Source organism: Oryctolagus cuniculus, chromosome 3 (assembly GCF_051225735.1).
Source record: "Oryctolagus cuniculus isolate XC-2025 breed Fujian yellow rabbit chromosome 3, ASM5122573v1, whole genome shotgun sequence".
Taxonomy (NCBI): Eukaryota; Metazoa; Chordata; class Mammalia; order Lagomorpha; family Leporidae; genus Oryctolagus; species Oryctolagus cuniculus.
The window spans coordinates 179,199,644-179,223,196 of record NC_142869.1 but is presented as its reverse complement, the minus strand read 5'-3'; the positions used below and the strand labels follow the sequence as shown (position 1 = coordinate 179,223,196).

Here is a 23,553-nt window from a genome sequence, read left to right as displayed (position 1 = left end):
AGGATCCTGGCTTCAGCCTGGCGCAGCCCTAGCCCTTGTAGCCATTTTGGGGAGTATACCCTTGGATGGAAGCTTGCTCTCGCTCTCTCTCTCTCTGTCACTCAGTCTTTTAAATAAATAAACCTTTCAAAAGGGAAAGGAAAGGGAAAAACACTAATGCTTTTTAAAATAGACATTTCGTGGAGGTGACAGTGTTGCTGTACCAAGCAGTTGACCAGACCAGATTTGAAGTTAATTTCAGTTTTTTTTTTTGTTTTTTTTTTGTTTGTTTGTTTGTTTTTTTTTTTTTTTTACAGGCAGAGTGGACAGTGAGAGACACAGAGAGAAAGGTCTTCCTTTGCCATTGGTTCACCCTCCAATGGCTGCCACGGCCGGCACGCTGTGGCCAGCGCACCGCGCTGATCCAAAGGCAGGAGCCAGGTGCTTCTCCTGGTCTCCCATGGGGTGCAGGGCCCAAGCACTTGGGCCATCCTCCATTGCACTCCCGGGCCACAGCAGAGAGCTGGACTGGAAGGGGGGCAACTGGGACAAAATCCAGCGCCCCAACCGGGACTAGAACCCAGTGTGCCGGTGCCGCTAGGTGGAGGATTAGCCTATTGAGCCACAGCGCCGGCCTAATTTCAGTTCTGACCCCACTCCCAATAGAAGCACGGACAAACACATACTCATTTTAAAAGGGGCATCCTGATCAGTGAAGAAGGTAGACACCAAACCGTAGGAGGGCCAGCTGAAGGAACTACCACTATAACATGTGGAAGACAAGGCTTGAGAAATGGTACACTGTGATGGTTTACGGTGTCAACTAGTAACCTGGAAAGTGTTATTTTGAGTGTGTCAGGGTGCTTCCAAATTAAATTGGCTGTGAGTCTTAGTGACCTAAGTGGGAAGACAGGCCTTGGTGTGGGCAGGCACTATCTACCAGCTGGAAGTCTGGAGAGAATGAACATACGAGGTGAGTTCTTCTCACTTTGAGAGTTGGCACATGCTCACCTAGTTTGATTCTTGCCTTGGACGTCAAAATTCCAGACTTGCTGGCTTTTGGACGCCAGGATTTATAGCAGCCACATTCACTGGTACTTACTTAGGCTTTTGGCTTCCCTGATTCTGAGGCCTTCAGAATTGGGACAGAGTCAGTCTACCAGTGCCTTCAGCCCATAGACAAACTGTCATGGGTCTTAGCTTCCATAATTATGTGGGTCAATTACCTTCATAAATCCCTATCTAGGCCGGAGCCACGGCTCAATAGGCTAATCCTCCACCTAGCAGCACCGGCACACCAGGTTCTAGTCACAGTCAGGGCACCAGATTCTGTTCCAGTTGCCCCTCTTCCAGGCCAGCTCTCTGCTATGGCCCAAGTACTTGGGCCCTGCACCCCATGGGAGACCAGGAGAAGCACCTGGCTCCTGCCTTTGGATCAGCGTGGTGCACCGGCCACGGCGGCCATTGGAGGGTGAACCAACGGCAAAGGAAAACCTTTCTCTCTGTCTCTCTAGACTCTCACTGTCCACTCTGCCTGAAAAAAAAATCCCTATCTATACATCTATCATCCATCCTGTCAATTCTCTCTATAGACCCTATAAGAATGCAGTTCTCAGATTTTGCAATATTAGGATAATTCTTAGTGATTCTTGGAAAATAAAACTTTTACCCATTAAACCAGATTTTATCTCCTCCTAGAAGGAAGAACTTTATAATAAATCTATTCAGAGAGTCTATAGGGTCTTATGTAAGGGAGTTAGCCCTATCCTACCCAAAACCCACTAGAAAATCTAGACTAAATGGTACCCATCAAAAGCAGAGTAGAAGAGATCCCTACATATCAGGGGCTTGTTCTGTACAGTCTGTAAGGCTTCTTCCACCTCTATTTTTATGCTTCTGAAATTTTTTTCACCATTTTATTTCAGTCCGTTATTCATTTTTAATTCTCAATTAACTCATTTTATTTTTCTATACTTTTGATTACTTAACAGTTTTATCTAAGAGTAGCCTGTAAGGATGGGTCTTGAAGCTGATCATCCTTCAATTCCTGGCTCTAGATGCTGTGTCTCCTGCATGCTGAGGTGCTGCTAATCTCAGGGGCAGAAAGCAGAACCAATTCAGGTCTGGAGGAGAAGCCACCTAGCCTCCTTGTAAGGCTTTGAAAGCAACCATGTATTGTAGTAACAATGGAAAGAACGCTTAACAATCTTCTATATTTTTAATTTATTTTTATTTATTTATTTGAAAGTCATAGTTACACAGAGAGAGAAAGAGAGACAGAAAGAAGGAGAGGGGGTGGGGGGGGAGGTCTTCCATCCGCTGGTTCATTCCCCATTCGGCCGCAACAGCCAGAGCTGTGCCTATCCGAAGCCAGGAACCAGGAGTTTCCTCTGGGTCTTCCCATGTGGGTGCAGGGGCCCAAGGACTTGGGCCATCTTCTACTGCTTTCCCAAGCCACAGCAGAGATCTGGATCGCAAGTGGAGCATCCAGGTCTCGAACTGGCACCCATATGGGATGCTGGCACTGCAGGTGGCTGCCCCAACAATCTTCCTAATTTTTTTTGCCTTATGTCTGTTTGTAGCCTGTTCACTTCATGGGCCTCATGAGACAGAATGTAAAAACAGAGATATATGTAAAATCTACATTTTAAAAGATTCAGTTATATATCATAATACATGAAATTTAATAGTTCAATGCATACAACCTAATCTCTAAATTAAGGATATTAAAGACTGCTTATTACCATCCTGGACTGTCAATAAGAGAATAGCAGTTAGAAATTACAGCCACGCTAGCAAATTCTTGGTCTATGAAGTCCTAACAATATATGACATGAGCATTTGTGTAACGAAGAAGCTTTTTCTCCATCTCCTAGATGTTTTCTTCTCAGCTTTTATGGCCCTAGAACACATATGACTATGTTAGTACTTCCTTAGAAGTTTTTGGAAAATAGTCTCCAATAATCATTGTATTTGGAGGTCCAGAAGACTCACACACTCCTTGCCCCCCACACACCCCAAATGCACAGAGAAGTGATCTGGATCAAAGGCTTCCTTCCTACTGGGGTACTGTAGGGCCATCAGATGTGAGGCCTAAACTACGTCTAAATAGCAAGGTCAAATCATAGCATCATGGCTCAAAAACACTGTGAAGAGAAGTGGGCTAACACTGATCATGTGTTTTCTGTCTGTCATTTACTCTCTTGTACAACTTCTACACATTATTTAATCAGATAATTTAGTCACAGGGAAACAGCTGTAATTTAAAAATTAAAAATAATCATACTGCAGTTCCTCTTGCTCTTGACTACTATAGATTTGTCACTGAAACAAAAATTCCATAGCTATATGCCAAGATGACCACAATATTCCACATTTTTAGTCTAGTTTAACAGGCATCTCTTTCCATGTGCATGTCTCTCCCCATCACTCAACTTCCAATGGAATGCTTTTTAAAAAAATATTTTATTTGAAAGGTAGAAATATATGGAGAGAGAGAGAGAGAGAATGAGAATGTGGTCTTCTACCCACTAGTTCACTCTCCAAATGGCCACAATGACAGGGGTTGGGCCAGATCACAGCCAGGTGCCAGGAGCTTCTTCAGGTTTCTCCCATGTGAGTGCAGAGACCCAAGTACTTGGGCCATCCTCCATTGCTTTCCCAAGCACATTAGCAGGGAGCTAGATCAGAAAGAGCGCAGCCAGGACTTGAACCAGCACCCACACAGGATGCTAACTGTTATGTATTAATGTTAGCCGTCACAAAACACACTGAACACCGGATAAGGGAAAGGGTTTATTGGGGAACACCCAACAGACCAGAGTGAAGGGGCAGTGAAGGGAAAGAGAATAAGAGAGAAACAGGAGAGGAGCTAGCAAGGAGAGAAGAGAGAGAAATGAGAGGAGCCAAGAGAGAAGGCAGAGCAGAGCAGAGAGCAGGAGAGGAGAGCCAAGAGAGAAGAACCAAGAGGGCAGGAGAGGAGAGTCAAGAGAGCACGTGTTCAGGAACAGGCCCTTTTAAAACTTTGCCAGAGGGCGGGCAGGGAAGCAGGAGCAGCGAATCCCATTAGGATGGGGGTGGAGCTTGACCACAGAGGTTGGGCCATGTGGCCACCTGGCTAAAACTGCACCAGTTTCCTAACACTAACACTGCAAGTGGCAGCTTAACTTGCTATGCCACAGTCCTGGCCCCAGTGTAATATTTCTGTAGTCTTTCTTTTTAAATGCCATTGTCCATGGAAAGCCAAGGCACTGTGGCAAAAAAAAAAAAAAAAACACTAAATGAAAGATCTCTGTGAGTGAGATCCCAGTGGAAAGAACAGGTCATCAAAGAAGGAGGTACCTTTCTCTGACGGGAGGAGAGAACTTCCACTCTATGACCTTGTCTATATATGATCAGAGTCGGTGAACTCAAAAGGCCTCCATAGCCTTGGCAACTCATGACAAGAGCCTAGGGTGATTACTGATGCCATAAACAGAGTGTCAATTTGTTAAGTCAACAACAGGGAGTCACTGTGCATTTACTCCTCACATAAGATCTCTGTCCTTAATGTGCTGTACATCGTGATTTAATGCTATAACTAGTACTCAAACAGTATTTTTAACTTTGTGTTTCTGTGTGGGTGCAAACTGTTGAAAGCTTTACTTAATATATGCTAAATTGATCTTCTATATATAAAGATGATTGAAAATGAATCTTGATGTGAATGGAATGGGAGAGCGAACGGGAGAGGGGAGGATTGTGGGTGGGAGGGAAAAAGCCATTGTAATCCATAAGCTGTACTTTGGAAATTTATATTAAATAAAAGTTAAAAAAAATAAATGCCATTGTCTTCTCTGATATTATTTAGATCATCGCTACCTGTCTCATCCATTTTCCTCATTAGAAATGTATTGTTTTAGAGGATTAAAAATGTATGAGAACAGTCTTTTGTTACAAACTTTGCAATCTCCTTGTCTGTTGCAAATTTACCAAATTCTTGCCTGGGTAAGATAAATAAATCTTTAAAAAGAAATTTATTTATTTGAAAATCAGTTACACAGAGAGAGGAGAGAGAGTGTGTCTTCCATCTGCTGGTTCACTCCCAAATTGGCCACAATGGCTGTAGCTGAGCCAATCTGAACCCAGGAGCCAGGTCTCCCACATGGGTGCAGGGGCCCAAGGACTTGGGCCATCTTTTACTGCTATCCCAGGCCATAGCAGAGAGCTGGAGCAGAAGAGGAGTAGCGGGACTAGCACTGGCACCCATATGGGATGCTGGCACTACAGGTGGCAGCTTTAACCATATGCCACAGCGCCGGACCCTAAGATAAACTTTGTGTGACTGTAGAGACTTGAGAGAAGCCATCATCTGTGCGGCCACCACCTGTTACTGTCATCCTGACAGGACCTCCCTGAGCTTCCATCTTTCTCAGCCTGCCTTGCTCACCTCGTTTTCTGTGGCTCCTGGTATTTTCTCTTGATTTGATCACCTGAATGCCTTCTGATCTTCCCATCTCTTCCCCAGACATCCCCTTGAATCCATTCACACCCAGTACATTCACTTGTATTCCTCTCTAGTATTCTTTCCATTTAATAAACCTCTCTATCATAAGCAAGCCAACTCTCCTCTTTTTATTTCTTCTCGATTTCGTTCCTTTGTGTGAAATCCACCAGGGTCCCTTCAGAGTCATTTTCTCCTGAGCTTGCCCTTGTCTTCTTATTTTTTTAATATCATCTAATTCCTAGATACTCATCATCTTTATATGTTAGAATATTGACCTTTATAACCATTTGTACACTTTTTCCCTTTCATATTAATCTTGCTGTCCCACCAGCTCTCTGCTCCACATTCTATTTCCCATGGCATCTATTCCAACCCACTTCTTTTGTTCTCTCCATGTCCTGTTCCTTCTTACCCGCGACCCTCATGTCTGTAATCTGCTTTTACTCCTGTGTTAACTCTTTTTTGGGAATAGATTTTATTAAATGGCTCTTATCCTCTTCTATCTCCAAATCAGTGTGTTACTTCAGACAGTCCTGCTCTCTCACTCTTTCAGGTCCTTTTCATATCCATCTCCCTGGCACCTGCCTCTGCTCCCTCAACCCTTCACCCTCCTCCCACTTCCTTTTTTAGGTAGTTGGTTGTTTACTCTCCTCACTCCCTCTTTGGCTCTTAACACAATGAAGAGGGATCCCAAACATGAAACCAAAGTGGTCTATTTGATTATTTTTATCTCCTTCCCTATTTTTAATATTCTTCTAAGTTGGCTCACCCAGAAAGGACAGAACAAAGCTATTCCGGTTCAATGTGGGTACAAAGCTAATCTGCGTGATGGGGCAGGGGGGAGGTGTGCATGGGCATGTCCTCCATTCCTTCCTGAGCATTTTCAGATGTCAAGAGGGTACTCTCAGTCTTCGGTCAAACTGTCTCTCTCTCTCCGCAACCTCAAAGAGCAGCCATAAGTAAATGGAGACGGTAGAATTTCAGTCCTGAGTGAGAGTCAGGCAAGAAAAGATTATATCTTCCCCAGCACTAACCGTGTGTCTCTGGGAACTTCTGAAGGTTGGGGTGGGGGGAGCTAGAAAGGAGCATGCGTCCTTTTACTCCCAGTAAAAGATCTCTGGGCTAAGAACTGAGAGTCAACTATATCCTCAGGCTTCTCAGGTGATGCGGTCTCAATGTGGCCCAGATTCCAGAGGTCCAGACTCAGAGCCCTGGGTTGGGAAAAACATCATTAATAGAAGTAAAGGAAAAGCCCAATAGCTCAATTCTTCCTTTAGTGGGAGCGGTGGGCCCAAGTTGCTTATGATCATAGACCTCAGCTGATTAACCGCATGCAACAATTAGCTGAGTGGAAGGAAATGGAGCCCTTCCCTAGTGCGAGAGAGGAATGCAATCACTGAGAAAAAGTCGAGGACAGACCAGTTTACTGCTTACAGTGGACACTCTGGCTCACTGACTAGTAAGGAAAGGAAAAACAAACTGATACAATGTTCAGAAGTAACACAGGACCGTCACAGACGGGTGTGAAGCAAAGGGTAGGGTCAGCCCTCTTCCAATCAACGTCCAGCCAGACAAGCCTACACGGGTAGACACTAACTTCCACCCAGTCAACAGAGTCCACAGTTCTTCTCAAAGCTTCAACCACCATCCTGAGTAGATGCCCCACAGAGTGGATGCCCCACGGAGCAGCCTCTCTTCCACTCTGATCCCCAACTAGGGGACACAGAACTTCTTGTCTTCTCCCACCTCCTCTGGTACCAAGGGCTGCTCCAGGGCCATGGCAGGCGGCTCCTCTTGCATCTTGCCCAGCGAGGGTCCAGCTCCTGGCCTGGCTCCTGCAGGCAGCTGGGCAAGACCTGGTGAAGGCTGTCTGGTTGTAGCCTGAGCACAGGGGGCTGGAAAGAGATCAGGGAAGTAGCCATCTCCTCCCAGGGGATATCCCAGAGCTTGTGTGCAGAACGGACCAGGGAAGGGCAGATCAGGCAAGCAGAGGTCACTCCAGGGGACCGTACCTATGTGATGAAAGAATGTAGAAATTATTAGGCAAGACAGAATATCAACCAGCATTCAACATGTTCTGTAGCCAAGTACCATGCCCCCCTCCACAGACACAGCTTAGGACTCCAGTGAGTCTTGGTGAAGCCACCACCAGAGTCTCCCTCTCCGATCTGACATGCTCCTGGGTTGAAGGTGCTGCAGTTGGGTAACGCTGACACCAAGGGTACCGCGGGTCGGGCTAAGCATGTCTCATGCAGGCAGCAAGGAGACTGAACCTGCTGCACAGGTCTTGTCTTCCGCAATTCAGCAAGGACAAGATGGACGCTTCTGGGACTTCGAACGTTCAAGGGGCCCAGCAGAATACTCATGTCAGCTGACATCTACGGTGCCCAGTGTTTTCACTCATTTTGTTTCCACTGCTCACCAAGCCCTTCCATGATGTGAAACTTTATTCCTTTCTTAGGGCCCAGGTAACTGAGGCTTAGGAGCACAAATAACCAAACCTCAGCTTTCCTAATGCCAAACACCAAAGCCATCTTGATGATTCTCACTTTGTTTTACAGCCTCCAAGAAACTTACAGATGGAAGAGGTTAAAATAAAGAGAACTAGGGGTGAGCAAAAGGAGTTCACTCACTACCGGTGCCTGGCCTCAGTCTGTCTCCAAAGCTCTCTGTCCATTCTCACTTTCTTCAATCGCAAAGGGGACCCTCTGTTCCAGGTCCTACTTACCCATATTTCCAGTAGGTGGCTGCAGCGTCATCTGCCCCGATGGGGGCACTGGGCAATAGCCCTGTGATGTGCCCCCACCACTGGGGCCACAAGGAAATGCGAAGAGAGGGTCCTCTGGTGGTGGAAGTGTCAGTGAACTGGGCATGGGGAGGGGAAAAGGGGGAAGGTATGAAAACTGGGGCTGAGGGGGTTGAAACAGCTGGGGCTGTGGGGCCTGAGAGAACTGGAATGGTCCTGGCTGGTTGTTCTGTTGGTAATCCTGAGGTTCCAACTCTTCCAAATATGAGCAGGTGGGCGGTGGGGTGATGCTGTAGGGGAAAGAGGAGTACTGAGTGCAGTACGGGTGGCCTCCTCGTTCCTACCACAGAGTGGTGAGTCACTTCCTCACCTATTGCCTTACCTGCACGGTGACCCTGGTCTTGCCACACCATTGCTGCCCTCTCCCCCTCCTACCCCTAGCTCCTCACCCCTTGTTTCTGCTCTATTGCTGTCCACCTACCCTTTTAATCCCCATAATATACATCACTCCCTGCTCCTCTCACTGAGCCCCTTCCCCTCCACAGTCTATCTTTTCTCCTTCCACACACCTTCCAAGAAAACTCAAATGACATCTCCACCTATGTTACATACCTTGTCCCCCAAGGTCCACGGGGCCCATCCTTGCGGCTGCTGTCACTGCCAGGGGCATCCATCAGCAAAGGCATCAGTTGGGGGGTTTGGGAGTGGCCAAGGGGAAAAGGAAGGTTGGCTCTTTGAAGAGGAGGCGGACTGAAGAGTGGTGGGGTCACCACCACTCTCTGAGCACCCTCATTCTGTTGGGTGGGAGCCAGGGACTGGTCAGAAGTCAGCAGCATGGGTGGTTCTAGAAACACAAGGCAAAGAGGGGCTCTAAGCATAGGAAAATGGGGAGGTAGACCTGGATTTGCTGAATGGCAGACACTTACAAAGCCCGCCACCTCTGGCCTCAAACCTTGGAAAAGTCTGGCCCACCCACACTCTGTCTAGCCAGATACTGGTGTCTTCATCACCTTTTTAACTGCCATTTTCCCACAGCTAACCCTCTCAGGGTGGGAGTTCACCTGGAAACAAATCCAGACGGGGCTCCTGCAGGAAAGTCCCTGGCTCTGGGTCCACAGGCACGGTAGCTGGGGGTTCAGCTATGGATCTGGAGGCAGAGAGAAGGAGGAGTGGGGCTTAGGTGGTCTTTGGATTTAGACTGGATCCTCACTGCAGGGAAGGGGACACTAGCTTCGCAAGTCCTGCCTCCTTCAAGGCACTGTGTACTCCCCTAACTCATCCTAACTCCTGTAATGGTTCCAACTTCCAACACTCTCTCCTTCTGGAATGCAGGATCTCAGCTCTGACCCCTCTTCCTACCTGCCGGAGTGATCCCAGAAGAGGTGAAGAATTACCTGCACTCACTGCTAGCAGGGGCTGCAGGCTTGTCTTTGCATTCTTTGCCATTCAGTTTCTCCACTTTTCGCCACTTTGCCCGGCGATTCTGGAACCACACCTATAGGGGAAAGAAGAACTTAAGAACGGGTGTAGAGATGAAGGCTGAGGTACTGACTGTCACATAACGAGCTACATGAGTTTAGGAGGTCACTCCACCACTTTGCTTCACATGCCTCACTGTCAGGTCGTGTTGACCAACAGGTCTCTACTGTGCCTTCCTCTTTGATCAGTCTAAGACTATAGGGCTGTGGAAGCAGGCAGGAACCCAGCCACATCCAAGACTTGACTTTAGGCCCTATGCAGGTTGAGGCTGAGCACTTCCTCTGCTCCCCTCGAATTCTAACCAGTAGGTTTCCCTGCACCCCGCCAGGCAGCCAGCCGACCCCCTTTACCATGATGCGTTGCGGGGTGACCCCCACAGTCCGGGCAATCTCCTGCCGCTTATCGCTGTCAGGATAGTGGTCCTCTTGGAATATCTTCTCCAGCTCCTCCAGCTGCTCTGGAGAAGAAGGGAGCCGTGGGAGGAGGCAGCACACCAGAGAGGAGAAAGAGATGCCCACCCGAAGTCTCAAGCAGATGGGACCACTGTTCCCTACCCAAGAGCCTAACCCAGAGCCTTGCAACTAAGTTCCCCATCATACAGGGCCTTCTCTCCGGTGTTTCCTTTCTGGATGCATCTGTCCTGGACTTAACCTTACTTACTGCTGGGACAACCTGGCCTTCCCCTCTCAGGGCCTGAGGTGGTAGTGGCACCACCATGGGCCAGAAGAGCATCCAGGACAAAGGGACATACCAACTAAGCACACCTGCCAGTCTCCTGGGGCTAGTTGAACAGTCCCACTTTTCCAGGGCGACTCCAGGTCTCTCGGGTTTTCTCGCACCTTTAGGGACTTACCTGAGCGGTACAGGGTTCGAGTCTTCTTCCGAATTTGGCAGGTCACTTCCGGGGGCCCCTTCTTCTGGTCTGCATTTTGGTTATTCTGAGCCAATGTGCTGAGGAGATTGGCCAGGTGGCAGGGCCCCCGGCCTGACCCACAGGGCACGGGGTTGTGTGTGGCACTGGCCGAGTTAGGGACAGCAGGAGCTGACGTTGAAGCCAGGCCCAGGGAACTGGATTTCTTCTGCTTGCTGGGGGCTGGCGCGAAGGCCCTCTTCCCTGCCTTGCCCTCTCTGGCTGGGAGGGAGCAACCTTCCTCTCGAGGCTGGGGTCTCATCGAGGCCACGGTTTTGTCTCTGTGGAGAACCTTGGAGCTCGGGAGCTGACTCCCTCTCCCAGCGTCAGCCCCAGCGCGTCCTGCAGAGGCCTCTGACCTCTTCTTCTCCCCGGGGATGGGGCCAGAGCGCGGCAACTCCTCACTCGGTGCATTCTGAGCGTGGGGGGCTGATCCCGGCCGCAGTTCCTCCGCCTCCAGGCCAGCAGCCGAGGGCTTGCCTCCACCTTCCTGGCCTGTGGAGAGTCAGCACCCACTGACCTCAGCACAGGGACATCGAAGAGCCGGGGCTGACAAGAGGAGCTGCTTCCTGCTCTGCAGCTCAGTGGCTGGATCCTAAACTGTCGTTCGCTTACCTCTCCAGGAGGGCAGCAACTCCAGACTTACCTTCTTGCTCAACTGTTGTGAGGGCCCAATGTAATGGGACTGCCTTGAAAAATGTAAGCAAACACATGCAACCCTAGGCAGCCTCAGTTCACATGATAGTCCCTCGCTGGAAGCTCCCAGGATTTCCACCCCCACCCCCAGGGGCAGGCATCTGTTAGGGTGGTTCTGAGGGACTTGTGGTGGGGATGAGGGTGGACTGGTTGAGATGCTACATCTGCCAAGGCCATATCCTGTGGACCCAGGCACTGTTGCTTGGAGAAGGAACGCAGCAGGGTTCCAGCCATCTCAGAAAATGCAGGCAAGGACATTACAGGCGGCACCAGCATCGCCTCCCACACAACTCACTCTGTCCCTGCCAACCCTGCTGGCTTCCCCCAAGGAAAATCTACATCCTTCTCCTCCTTCCCCTACTCCCTGCAAAGCAGAACCCCACTCAGGGCCCCTAGATCCAGGCTTCGTTTACAGGTAAGGAGAGAGTGGCCCATCTGCAACTGAAACACAAGTCAGGAATCCTTAAAGCTGATGGCGCCATGCAGCACCTACCACGCCCCAGGCATGGTGCTAAACACCTTTGTGCCACTTTGAGCCCTATGAAGAAGACACCTCCAACACAGGAAAACATGAGGACTAGAACTGGGAGACCGGCCCAAGATCACCCACCAGGTCAGCACCCAGGCTGCCCTGTCACTCACCACAGCACCCCCCCACTTACGCCCCCCCACCCACAGAACCCTCAGCCCCAGGAAGCAGCTTTGTTATTTTCAACTAAATGGGAATATTTGTAAATGAATGCCAGCCAGCCACCAAGAGCTATTGTCATTTTAACAGATGGGCCCCAGGTATAAAGGCAAGACTTTTCATCAACAGGTCGAGGCAGAAGGGAGGAAAGCCCAGGTTCAGGTGCTGCATCAGCTAGTTTTCCTGGGGCCCAGACACCCAGAGTGGAGGAGGCGAGCAGGCCTCCTCCCGGGGTGCAGGGCAAGTTGGTGGTGGTCGGGGAAGCAGAGATAAATCAGCTTTAGAGCGTTTCAGAACAGCGTGGAGAGTAGCAATGAAGCTGGTACGGGGCAGGCCCTCCGCAAACACAAGGCAATGCTATGCCGTTAAGAATGGTGAAGGGGGTCCTTGCGCCCCCCAGCCAGCACTTCTGCCCTGGCGCCTTAGGAGAGCACAGCCCGGCGCCTCCCGACCCCGCTAGCCCCTTGGCCTACCCAAGCTCTCAGGCCCTCTAACGCGGCCAGCCCCGCAAGCCCGAGCCCCTCGCGCGCTCACCCCGTGGGTTCTGGCCGAGATCCTCCGTGGGTTCCATGGCTGGAACTCGCCGCCGCCGCGGCCAGCCTGGGCTGCACAGGCGCCGCCTAATGAGGCCTCGCCGGCGGGCAGGTGTGCCCAGGCCGCACGGGCCCCGGGGAACCGCAGCCCGAGCCTGGCCCCCTAGCCCCCACCTCCAAGGGCGAGGCCCACCCGGGAAGCCAGGGCGTGGGGCAGCTGCAGGGGCCTCTGCAGGCAGCTTCCCTCCCCCTGCTGGGCCGGACCGCCCGAGGCAGGGCCAGGTGTGGGTCTCCTCGAGGCGGCCCCTCCCCTCGGCGGGGCTGGCGCACAAAGCCCAGGCGCCTGGGGAAGGACCCAGTCGGCTGGGGAGTCCTTTGGTTTTGGGCTCACACCCTAGGGCGCCCTAGCTAATGGCCTCGGTTGTAGTTTTAGGCTTGGGAAAACAGAGGGGCACTGGACGGCCACTTACCAAAGCCGAGTTCTCTAATGCTGTCAGCTGTCTGGGTGTCTGCAAACTTCGGGATTGATGAGCCCGAAGTTGCTGTAGGGTTTGAAGGTCCTGGGTACACAGACAGCGCTGGAATGAGGAACCCGGGACCTGGAAGGACCCACCATACAAGGTAAACTGGATGAGGGGCACTTTTGGATGAGGTCTATCTGCGGGAGTACCCAGGAGACTCGCGGGTAAAACCTGAGAAGGCTTTAGCGCTTCGCGGTTTGGCCGTTATGTTTGTTTTACTCTCTGGATATGGATGCGACGCTGATTCCTGGTCCACGGGGCTGTTTCTTACTTTATTTATAAAAAGAAAATTCAGGACTGGAAGCTTATTTCCTATTTCTTAGTCTCGCCGCTGAGTTGGGGTGAAGAGTGAGAGGGGCTGGCCAGGTTGAACCAGCTGCTTGGAGCGGGTAGTCCTGAGCGGAAGCCAGGTGTTCTGTTTTAGGGTTTAGGGAGGCTCTGGACACCAGGTGCCATCGCCTTATGATCAGCTCTGAGTTCTTTCCCTGTGCCCTGCGTTGCCGTGAGACCCTTGATCTACACTTGTGGACTTTGGAAGCTTATGAGAGTTTTAGCTCTTGTTCAAACGTAAAATATGCAATGTGACCAGAGCTTCGGGACTCTGGTGTTTCCTTCGTCTCCTTTCATAAGACTGACACCCTTGGTTAGTGAGGGGTTTATAGGGCCCAGGTCGTGTGTGTGAAGAGTAGGAGGTGGTGAAGCTGCTTCCCACGTGGAAAATTAGGACCAGTTGGTGGTGATGGTGTACACGGAGCACAGTCTTGATTAGACATTTAAAGGATACCCGCTGTATGCCAGGCACTGTGGGCCAGGGCGGTCATTCACTTGTCAACCCTGTTGGAAGAGAGAACAACAATGCAATCTAGTGGATGTTGTCAGTACAGTGTGGTCAGTGGGGCATCAGAAGTATGTGCAATTTTTTTTTTTTTTGACAGGTAGAGTGAGTGAGTGAGAGAGAGAGAGAGAGAGAGAGAGAGAGAGAGAAAGGTCTTCCTTCCATTGGTTCACCCCCCAAATGGTCGCCCAGGCAGGCGCTGTGCCTATCCAAAGCTAGGAGCCAGGTGCTTCCTCTTGGTCTCCCATGTGAGTGCAGGGCCCAAGCACTTGGGCCATCCTCCACTGCCCTCCTGGGCCACAGCAGAGAGCTGGACTGGAATAGGAGCCACTGGGACTAGAACCCAGCACCCATATGGATGCCAGCACCAAAGGCGGAGGATTAACCACGTGAGCCACGGCGCTGGCCCCTGTATGTGCAAGTTCATGTGGAGCCCAGAGCTGCAGCACCGTCTCCTGCACACGGGTGGTGGCTTCTCGGAGAGGGCGACACCTGAGCCATGGGCTGCACAGCCTTCTCCTTCACAGCTTAAACCTGCAGCGGCCCCTGACTCCTGAGATAAAGACCACACCCCCTACCTTGGGATGAACGCCTTCCAAGATCTGATTCCCGTTTCCCCTGTGCCCGTGCGCAGGTATTGCCAATGCTGATTGATTGATTTTCAGTTCTTTTGACCGAAGGCTTTTCAGAATGTTCTTAAAATCTCCTGAATTAAATTTTCTTGGGGAATTTGTTTAAAATGTGGCTGGTAGATTCCATCTCCAACAATGTTAATTGGGAGGGAAAAGACATACCCTGCGTTGACCCTCAGGTGGTTTTTATAATACTGGAGTTTGAGAGTCTTAGACTTCTCAAAGTCAATTAACAGTGTCTTGGGGATGGCATGGGCACAGTGGCTGGCTGGCGGGGTCCTGTGTGGGGAAAGCAAATGACCGTTTGCCCTTTACTAAGATTTCTGCTGCACTGAGAAACAGGATACAATTAATTCTTAATAGATTATCCTATCACATTAAGTTAAAAATTAATTACCCTTTCTGCCATCATTCATGCTGTGTTTTCTTTCACTGGCTGGCTGCCCTCTGCCAGGGTGAAGGTCAGAAAAGCAAAGACTCAAATTTCCCATAGACCAGCTAGCAATACAAAACTCTGAAGATTATAAGATCTGATTGTATACGAGTTTTTGTAGGGACTTAGGAAGTGGAAACATTTAGTTTTCCAAGCATGATTTGCTGGGTTTCGAATAAGTCAAGATTTTTTTTTTCTTTCTTGCTGTGTAGGATCTTTTTAAGAAAATGAGATGGTTTGATTGCCTTTATTTACATGAAAAATTTGATGCAATGTCTGCTAGTGAATTTGATCTAAGAGGTATATGGTATATGATGTGTTTTAGGGGGAGGTGTTATGTTTGCAGTTTATGTTGTTGTCTTATAGTCCATGGATCAATGATAAGTGAATGAAGTTTGTAATGGAAGGTAAAATATTGGGGAGAGAGGGAACACTGGTCAACTAATGGAGTAATAGGGTATATTTATTTCTAGATCCTGTTTGCTTATATTTCATTTTTATAATCGGAAGACTAGTTCATATACTCAGTTTCGAGGAAAGGAAATGATTTAAATAAAAAATTTTTGGTTTCTTAATATCCAGAGCCAACCTGTAAACCAGTACCATCACTCACATAACAAGAGCCAGTTATTCCAACATTTGATTTTCATGGATGTAACAATAACAAAATGAAACGTGTCTGATGCTATTAAGAACTATTTCTTTCAGTCTAGGTATGTTAACCATATAATTAGGTTAAGTAAGTGAAAATACCCTTGTTCTTCTTTACTCCCTCTCTCTGTAATAAGACATTAAGAATAACCAGGGAATTGCAACTGATTGGGAACCTTTTTCAAAGCAGAAGTGCAAGGTAATTTGTTATTCTCTGTGCCACACCTGAGCGTTGGCAGGAAATTCTTCACTGGAAGCCCTGGGTCTAGAGAAGCGAGAATATATTGTGCAAGACAGGCCCTGGGCTGGGGAGATCATAGTCACAGTAGATGGGGGGTTGAGGATAAGGGCCCCGGGTGATAAGCAGGAGGAGGAGCCCTGTCCAGGGCAGGGAGGGCAGAAAGGAAGCCTGTGCCACACTTGTGCACAGGGATCAGGACACGAGCCTGAAGAAGGCAAATGGCCAGTATATCAGATAGACACTGCAGATCCCCAGTGACAAAGCGGATGGCACCAATGGCTAGAAGAGGCAGGGGCAGAAATCATAGTCTCTGCCCAGGGACTTCCTTTGGAAATCCCAGAAGATGGTTTGAGGTTGCTAGTAAAAGGAATTGAGAACACCTGTTTCGAGTGGAAACTGCCCTGGCTGGGTGAAGGGCAGGTTCTGCTGCCATTTGAAAGGTAGAGTCACAGGGAGAAAGGAGGACAGATTTTCTATCTGTTGGTTCACTCCCCAGATGGCCTCTATGGCCAGGGCTAGGCCAGGTAGAAGCCAGGAGCCTCCCCCCAAGCCCCGTCTCCCATCAGGGTGCAGGGGCCCAAGGACTTGGCCATCTTCCGCTGCTTACTCAGGTGCATTAACAGGGAGCTGGATAGAAAAGAGGAGCAGCGGGGACTTGAACCATCTTCCATATGGGATGCCGGCACTGTAGGCTCTGGCTTAACTCACTAAGCCAAGTCGAGGGCCCCAGCTGTAACAGTCTCTAATGCCCTTGCTCCAAACACTGACTATTTTAAACTTGTAACAAAAAGAGTGACTGTGCTTGAGAGGTGTTGTTACTGCTGCTGTTTTTAATCAGGTTGTAATAAACCATCACTGTTTTGTCACTTAGAAAGTATTTTCCCATTCATTCTGATTCTCTCCTGATGTGCCTGTGTTTTGGAGGCACCACTTTCTTTATTCTATTTGATTTCTCCATGGGTGCAAGGCTGTAGTGCTGATCATAGCATGACATCCCAAACTCGCTCACCACCCGGTCCCAGCCTCGGCCCCAACCTCGCTCAGACCTGTCAGTGACAGCCTCTCCTCCCCGACCCTCTGGGTTCCTCTGCCTTTTGTTCTAACTTCAGAATGACTCGGCCTTCTCAGGCCCCAGGGCCTCTGATCAAGCTGTTTTATCAGCACGCAACATCTTCTTTGCCTTTTATTTCTGTCAAAGTCTTACTCATACTTCAAAGCCCAAGCAGAATATTCTCTTTCCTGTGAAGCTGTCTTAGCCTTCCATGGCCAGAATTAATTGCTCCCTCCAAGTCCTTCCATTGTGCTGCCTTCACATTTATATTGCAGCACTCGCCACAGGCTGACCTGGTTAGAATTCCGCATGTTTGGCGGTGGTTCTGAGCTCTTCTGAAGTAACCATCCCTACTTGCTTTACAAACATCAGCTTGTTGAATGCTTATAATAACTGTATGGAGTCCTGTTGTTAGCCTCATTTAATTGAAGAAACTGCAGCATAAAGAGCTGAAATATGCCAAAGATCACAAAGTGTCTACCAAGGATTTGAACCGGTTAGTCTGGTTATGCCATCTGCTTGGCATAGTGATTTGCATGTGAGGGACTGATAATTGCTCAGTGACAAAAGTTGATCATCACAGCCAGGAGTTAGGGACAAAGGAGAGGTAACTATGGCTATACAAGGGTAGCAACAGTGATAGAACAGCTGTGAATCTTGACTATGGTAGTGGCTTTAAAGCTACACATGAGATAAAATTGCAAAGAACTCAATTCACCTACAGACTAGTGCAGGTAGAACTGATGAGGTTTGAGTAAGGCTGTGGGTTATTTCAAAGTCAATTTCTTGGTGTGATATTGTATTGGAATTATACAAAATGTCAGCATTGGAAAACTGGGGAATGGCATATGGGATCTCTATTATTTGTTACAACTGCATGTGAATCCACAATTTTTTTCAAAATAAAAAGTAGAAAAATAGATACCAGCATCCTGACCACACATTTAGTTCTCTTGGATTTGATTCAGTTTAATTCACACAAATACTCTTGTGTGTCATAGCATCACTAACCTTTTGTTCTTAGTAATTTTTATTGACAGCAATTTAAAAATACAAGTTTAAATGATATCTTTAACAGAGGTGCAGGTAGGCAAGCAGAGAAATTTACAATTGCTTAAAAAACAATAGCTATGTTTCAATAGGAATGGAAATATTAGGAAGATAAGGATAAATACAGACAACAGTATCAGTTATTTTTGTTAACTTGGTGCATTTCCTTGCAGCATTTGACACTTGTTTTGAAGATGGTGTTTATGATTGGAATTAATATGAAGTATTATTACAAACATTTCTCAGAAACATGCTATGAAAAGCACAGTTCTATATTTTCAAAGTCTTCAGAAATTGAATGACAACACTATAATTATTTAACTGGTGAGGAAAAGACTTTAAAATCTACATTTTTAAAGATTAAAAGAGGCAAGTTTTAAATGAAACTTTTTTTTTCTCCTAAGCTTTTTCATTTTTGATATGCCTTCTGATTATTTTTAAAAAGATTTATTTATTTAAAAGGCAGAGTTATAGAGGGGTGAGAGAGACACACAGAGAGCTTCTGTCTGCTGGTTCACTCCCCAAATGGCCACATGGACAGAGCTGAGCCGATCCGAAGTCAGAAGCCAGGAGCCTCCACTTGGTGCAGGGGCCCAAGCAACTTGGGCCATCTTTCACTGCTTTTCCATGTGCATTAGCATGGAGCTGGACTGGAAATGGAACAGCCGGGACTTGAACCAGTGCCCATATGGAATGCCAGCACTACAGATGGCGGCCTAACCCTCTACCACAGAACACTGGCCCCTCTGGTTATAGAACTATGCTTTTCAGAGTCTCATGTCATGAGGAGCCATGATATTGTTCAACTCACAGAAGTAGACACAAAGGTAGTATACAGCTAAATTGTATCATTAAAGCTGTGGGATTCTGAGGTCCTAAAACTTGACCAGCAGTGCAGATCTGGGGAGAGGCAAGAGGTATCCTTGATAATGTCTTTCTGGATTAGGTATCTGGGATCTGCACCACCTCTGCAGGTGTATTGACAGACTTCCTAGTGTTCTGGTCTAAGGTCAGCGTCTCCCGGGAGACACCTGTCTACAGGAGGTCTCAGTGTTCTGGACGAGAGCTCTGTCTTCCTTCCAGAGTACGGTCCTCACAGGTGGTGTTGGTGCCTTCCTGTCATGGCTTCACCCTTCTGTGCCTTGAAACTGTCTTTATCTTGTGACCCAGGTCCCCTTCAGGTGTGGTGAACAGTCAAGGCAGGGTCGTATCATGGTCAGCAGGCTCCTCTGTCCTCTTGGGAGCAATAAACTCTTAGGTTCGCTAACATTACGGCAACGATTCTAGGTCTTTCAAATTAAAATTAAATTCCTGTGTTCCTGCAGGATCTAGTGCCTGGCGACATCTCCAGCTTCATCTCGGGGAGAACTCTTCTTGTCATTCAACTAGCTGAAACATAACCAGTTTTTCCTGTCTGGGAGTCTTCACATGTGCCACTCCCATGCTTAGAAGTGATCCTCCTTGTTCTTCTAACGTCCCATTCACACTCAGCTGCTAGTTTAAATATTACCTCTCAGGGACAACTCCTTTGGATACATTATCTATTTAATACTCATCTTTTAGATTTCTGTGTTTCTATCACAACTTTTAATATATAAATCTTTTTGTTTAGTCTGTCTCCTCCACTATATATTTTATTTAAAAAAATAGTTATTATTTTGAAAGAGTTACAAAGAGAGAGAGGGAGAAAGAGAAAGATCTGGTTCACCCCTAGATGGCAGGAATGGCCAGCAATGAGCCAGGCTGAAGCCAGGAGCTTCATCTGGGTCTTGCATGTGGGTGGCAGCGGCGCAAACACCTGGGCCACCCTCTGTTGCTTTTCTCAGACCATCAGCAGGGAGCCTGATCCAAAGTAGAGCAGCCAGGACACTAAATGGCACCCACATGTGATACCAGTGTTACAGGCAGCTAATTTACCTACTATGCTATGACACCAGCCCCTGTATTTTTTTTTTTTTTAATTTATTTGAAAGGCAAAGTTAGAGACAGAGGCAGAGAGAGAGAGAGAGGTCTTCCATCCACTGGTTCACTCCCCAGTTGGCCACCACAATGGTTGGAGCTGTGCCAATCTGAAGCCAGGAGCTTCCTCCAGGTCTCCCACATGGATGCACAGGCTCAAGGACTTGGGCCATCTTCTGGTTTCCCAGGCCATAGCAGAGAGCTGGATCAGAAGCGGAGCAGCCGGAACTTGAACTGGCACCCCATATGGGATGCTAGCGCTTCAGGAAGCAACTTTACCCTCTTTGCCACAGTATTGGCCCATACTGCTTATTTTTGATACAAGTGAAGAAAGTGAAAGCTGTATTTAAGGCAATGAATGTTGTTACATTTATCTGTAACTTTTAAAAGATTTATTTATTTGAAAGAGTTACACAGAAGAGACAGGGGTCTTCCATCCACTGGTTCACTCCCCAGATGGCCGCAATGGTTGGAGCTGTGCCAATCAGAAGCCAGAAGCTTCTTTCAGGTCTCCCATGTGGGTGCAGGGGCCCAAGAACTTGGGCCATCTCCCACTACTTTTCCCATAGCAGAGAGCTGGATCAGAAGTGGAGCAGCTAGGACGTCATAAATAAGAGTGCCAATTGTTAATCAACAACGGGAGTCACTGGGTACATGCTCCCCACGTAGGATCTCTGTCCTTAATGTGTTTTACTATGAAACTTAAAAACAACACTACTAGTCAAACAATACCCTATACCTGGATTGGTTGTGTGAGTACAGTCTGTTGAAATCCTTGCTTAGTATATACTAAGTTGATCTTCAGTATATGAGGGTAATTGAAAATGAAACGTGATGAAGGGCAGGATGGGAGAGGGAGTGGGAGAGGAGAGGGCCACGGGAGGGAGGGAGGTTTGGGGGGGGGAGCCACAACAATACACAAGTTGCACTTTGTAAATTCACATTTATTAAATAAAAAACTATATAACAAACAACAACAAAAAAGAACTTAATACTTTACCCTTTTAGTATTTTTTATGTTCTACTTAAAACTATTGGTTGAACTCTGTAATCAATACACAATTACTCTCAGGTGTTTAATTAATGCTATAACTAGTACTATACTAGAAACACTTTGTGTTTCTGTGTGGGTGTAAACTGTGGAAATCTTTACAATATATGCTAAATTGATCTTCTGTATATAAAGATAATTGAAAATGAATCTTGATGTGAATGGAAGGGGAGAGGGAGTGGGAGAGGAGAGTGTTGTGGGTGGGAGGGAAGTTATGGGGGGGGAGCTATTGTAATCCATAAGCTGTACTTTGGAAATTTATGTTTATTAAATAAAATATAAAGAAAAAAAAAGTGGAGCAGCTAGAACTTGAACCTGCGCCCATATGGGATGCTTGCACTGCTATGCCATAGTGCTGGCACCAGCCCCCTATATTTTTAAAATTACTTATTAGAGAGGCTGTGACACTGTGACTACCTTCTGGAAACTATAGTGATAGGAAGCCAGAATTAGGAGCCTGAGCCAGAAAGCAAACTCAAGTACTCTGTTGTGTCTAAACTGCTAAACTAAATACCTGCTCCATCCTTCTCTATAGTTTAAGGCTCATGGGTACAGAAACTACTGTTGGTTTGTTTCACCAAAGTTGAGCTGTTTACACCATGGCAGAGTGGCTGGATTATTAGTATTATTTTTTAATGAAGTAATGATTTAACTAATTATGTGGATCTTTTAATTGGAGAGGAAAAAATGATGAGATTCATTGCACAAATTTACAGTTTCTGGTAATTCATAGGTATTTGATAGGATGGTTGAATTAAAATGCTTCCTGGAAACACTGCTTGGCCAATATGAGAACTGAAGAGTTCGGGAGCAGATGTCCAATTCGACAAACACTGAGTTGGCGTCACTCTTTAGTAAAGTCCATAGCTGTCTGAGGCCATCACATTTCCAAGGCTGCAAAGCAAGAGCTGGGGTTGCAGCCACTGGAGTTCGTATAGTCTTTGGGGATTGATACAAACCACTTTATAGTTAAAGTGGCTTTCTTGTGGGCAGCATATTGTTAGATTTGTCTCTTTATGTGGTCTACAAATTTTGCCTTTCAATTAGGGTATTTATGCTATTTGCATATAATCACTGGTATGATTGATTAAATTTTTCATATTGCTGTCTTTTATTTGGCATCTCTGCTCTTGGTTCCTCTTTTGATGTTGATTCTGCAGGAAGAGCAAACAGAGCCGCCCTACATGTGCCACTCAAAACAGAAGCCCTTTTTTTTTTTTTTGTTTCCTCTTTTTATGCCTTATGTTGAGTCTGAGTATTTTTTTATGATTCAGCTTTATTTAATTTGGTATATTAGCTATATCACAGAATCATAACCTTCATTGCTTTTTTTTTGTGGTTGCTTTAGGACCTATAGGATATGTTTAACTTATGATCTACTTTCAAGGGATATCCCATCACTTCAATACCTTACAGTAGTTTGCATCTATGTCTCTCCTCAGGCCTTTGTGCTGCTATTGTCATGCATTTTTCTTCTACTTACATTATAAATCCTGCAAAACACATTGTGCTTTGTTTCTTCTTTCATTACTCAACTATCTTTTAAAAGTATTTTCAAAATAATAAAGAATAGCATTTCATATTTTGTACATAGTTTATCATTTCCAGTTCTCACTTCTTTTTATATAGAGTTCCATCATGTGTCATTTTCTGTGTTAAAGAAATTTCTTCAGTATTTCCTTTACTGGAAGTCTGGTGATGATTTCTTTCAACTTTGATATGTCTTTGATATGGGCTTTCTTTGGCCTTCATTTTGAAAGCTGAGTATAGAATTCAATGCTGACAGTTTTTTTTCTCCCCTTCTCTGCTATTTTAAAAATGCTAGTCCACTGTTTTCTGCCTTATATTGTTCTTAAAGAGAAATCTGTCCTTTTACATTTGGTTTATCTTCCTGGATTTGTGAGCTTCCATCAAATTGGGAGATTTTTTAAGATTTATTTTTTAACTTTTATTTAGTAAATATAAATTTCCAAAGTTCAGTTTATGGATTACAATGCCCCCCCCCCAACTTCCCTCCCACCCACAACCCTCCCATCTCCCACTCCCCTTCCCATTCCATTCATATCAAGATTCATTTTCAATTCTCTTTACATACAGAAGATCGATTTAGTATATATTAAGTAAAGATTTCAACAGTTTGCACCCACACAGAACATAAGGTGTAAAATACTGTTTCAGTACTAGTTATAGCATTACTTCACATTGGACAACAATTAAGGACAGAGATCACACATGAGGAGTAAGTACACAGTGACTCCTGTTGTTGACTTAACAATTTGACACTCTTGTTTATGGCATCAGTAATCACCCTAGGCTCTAGTCATGAGTTACCAAGGCTATGGAAGCCTTTTGAGTTCGCCGACTTCAATCTTATTCAGACAAGGTCATAGTCAAAGTGGAAGTTCTCTCCTCCCTTCAGAGAAAGGTACCTCCTTCTTTGATGGCCTGTTCTTTCCACTGGGATCTCACTTGCAGAGATCTTTCATGTAGGTTTTTTGTTTGTTTTTGTTTTTTTTTTTCCAGAGTGTCTTGGCTTTCCATGCCTAAAATACTCTGATGGGCTCTTCAGCCAGATCCGAATGCCTTAAGGGCTGATTCTGAGGCCAGAGTGCT

The 23,553-nt window shown here is 46.8% G+C and overlaps 2 protein-coding genes across 7 annotated transcripts in view; one reads left to right on the top strand and one right to left on the bottom strand.

Annotated features, from left to right (window-relative positions):
• Positions 1-6,871: 6,871 nt before the first annotated feature.
• Positions 6,872-12,649, bottom strand: NOBOX (NOBOX oogenesis homeobox). The gene is made up of 8 exons (XM_070069890.2): positions 12,518-12,649; positions 10,543-11,094; positions 10,040-10,146; positions 9,605-9,705; positions 9,272-9,357; positions 8,823-9,054; positions 8,193-8,500; positions 6,872-7,476 (listed from the first exon to the last, which is right to left on the bottom strand). The coding sequence occupies exons 1-8, from the start codon at positions 12,552-12,554 to the stop codon at positions 7,178-7,180; spliced, it is 1,722 nt and encodes a 573-aa protein (XP_069925991.2). The 5' UTR covers positions 12,555-12,649; the 3' UTR covers positions 6,872-7,177.
• Positions 12,650-12,811: 162 nt separating this feature from the next.
• The window catches only part of LOC149127620 (uncharacterized), a 126,566-nt gene continuing 115,824 nt past the window's right edge, over positions 12,812-23,553 (top strand). Inside the window, exon 1 of one of the 6 annotated variants that reach the window (XM_089329605.1) lies at positions 12,812-13,137. In XM_089329605.1, the coding sequence (XP_089185731.1) occupies positions 13,004-13,137 (134 nt within the window). In that variant the 5' untranslated portion in view covers positions 12,812-13,003. The remainder of the gene's footprint in view (positions 13,138-23,553) is intronic. The other 5 variants (XR_016231800.1, XR_016231799.1, XR_016231798.1 and 2 more) reach the window with 5 other exon arrangements.

What these genes read in the sequence shown, in the direction of transcription:
- NOBOX (XM_070069890.2), bottom strand. Translation starts at nt 12,554, where the DNA reads ATGGAACCCACGGAGGATCTCGGCCAGAACCCACGGG. An exon ending in TCTCGGCCAGAACCCACGGG is followed by an intron (nt 11,095 to 12,517) that starts GTGAGCGCGCGA and finishes GACTCTCCACAG; the next exon opens with GCCAGGAAGGTGGAGGCAAG. An exon ending in CCGTCTGGATTTGTTTCCAG is followed by an intron (nt 9,055 to 9,271) that starts GTGAACTCCCAC and finishes TTGTGTTTCTAG; the next exon opens with AACCACCCATGCTGCTGACT.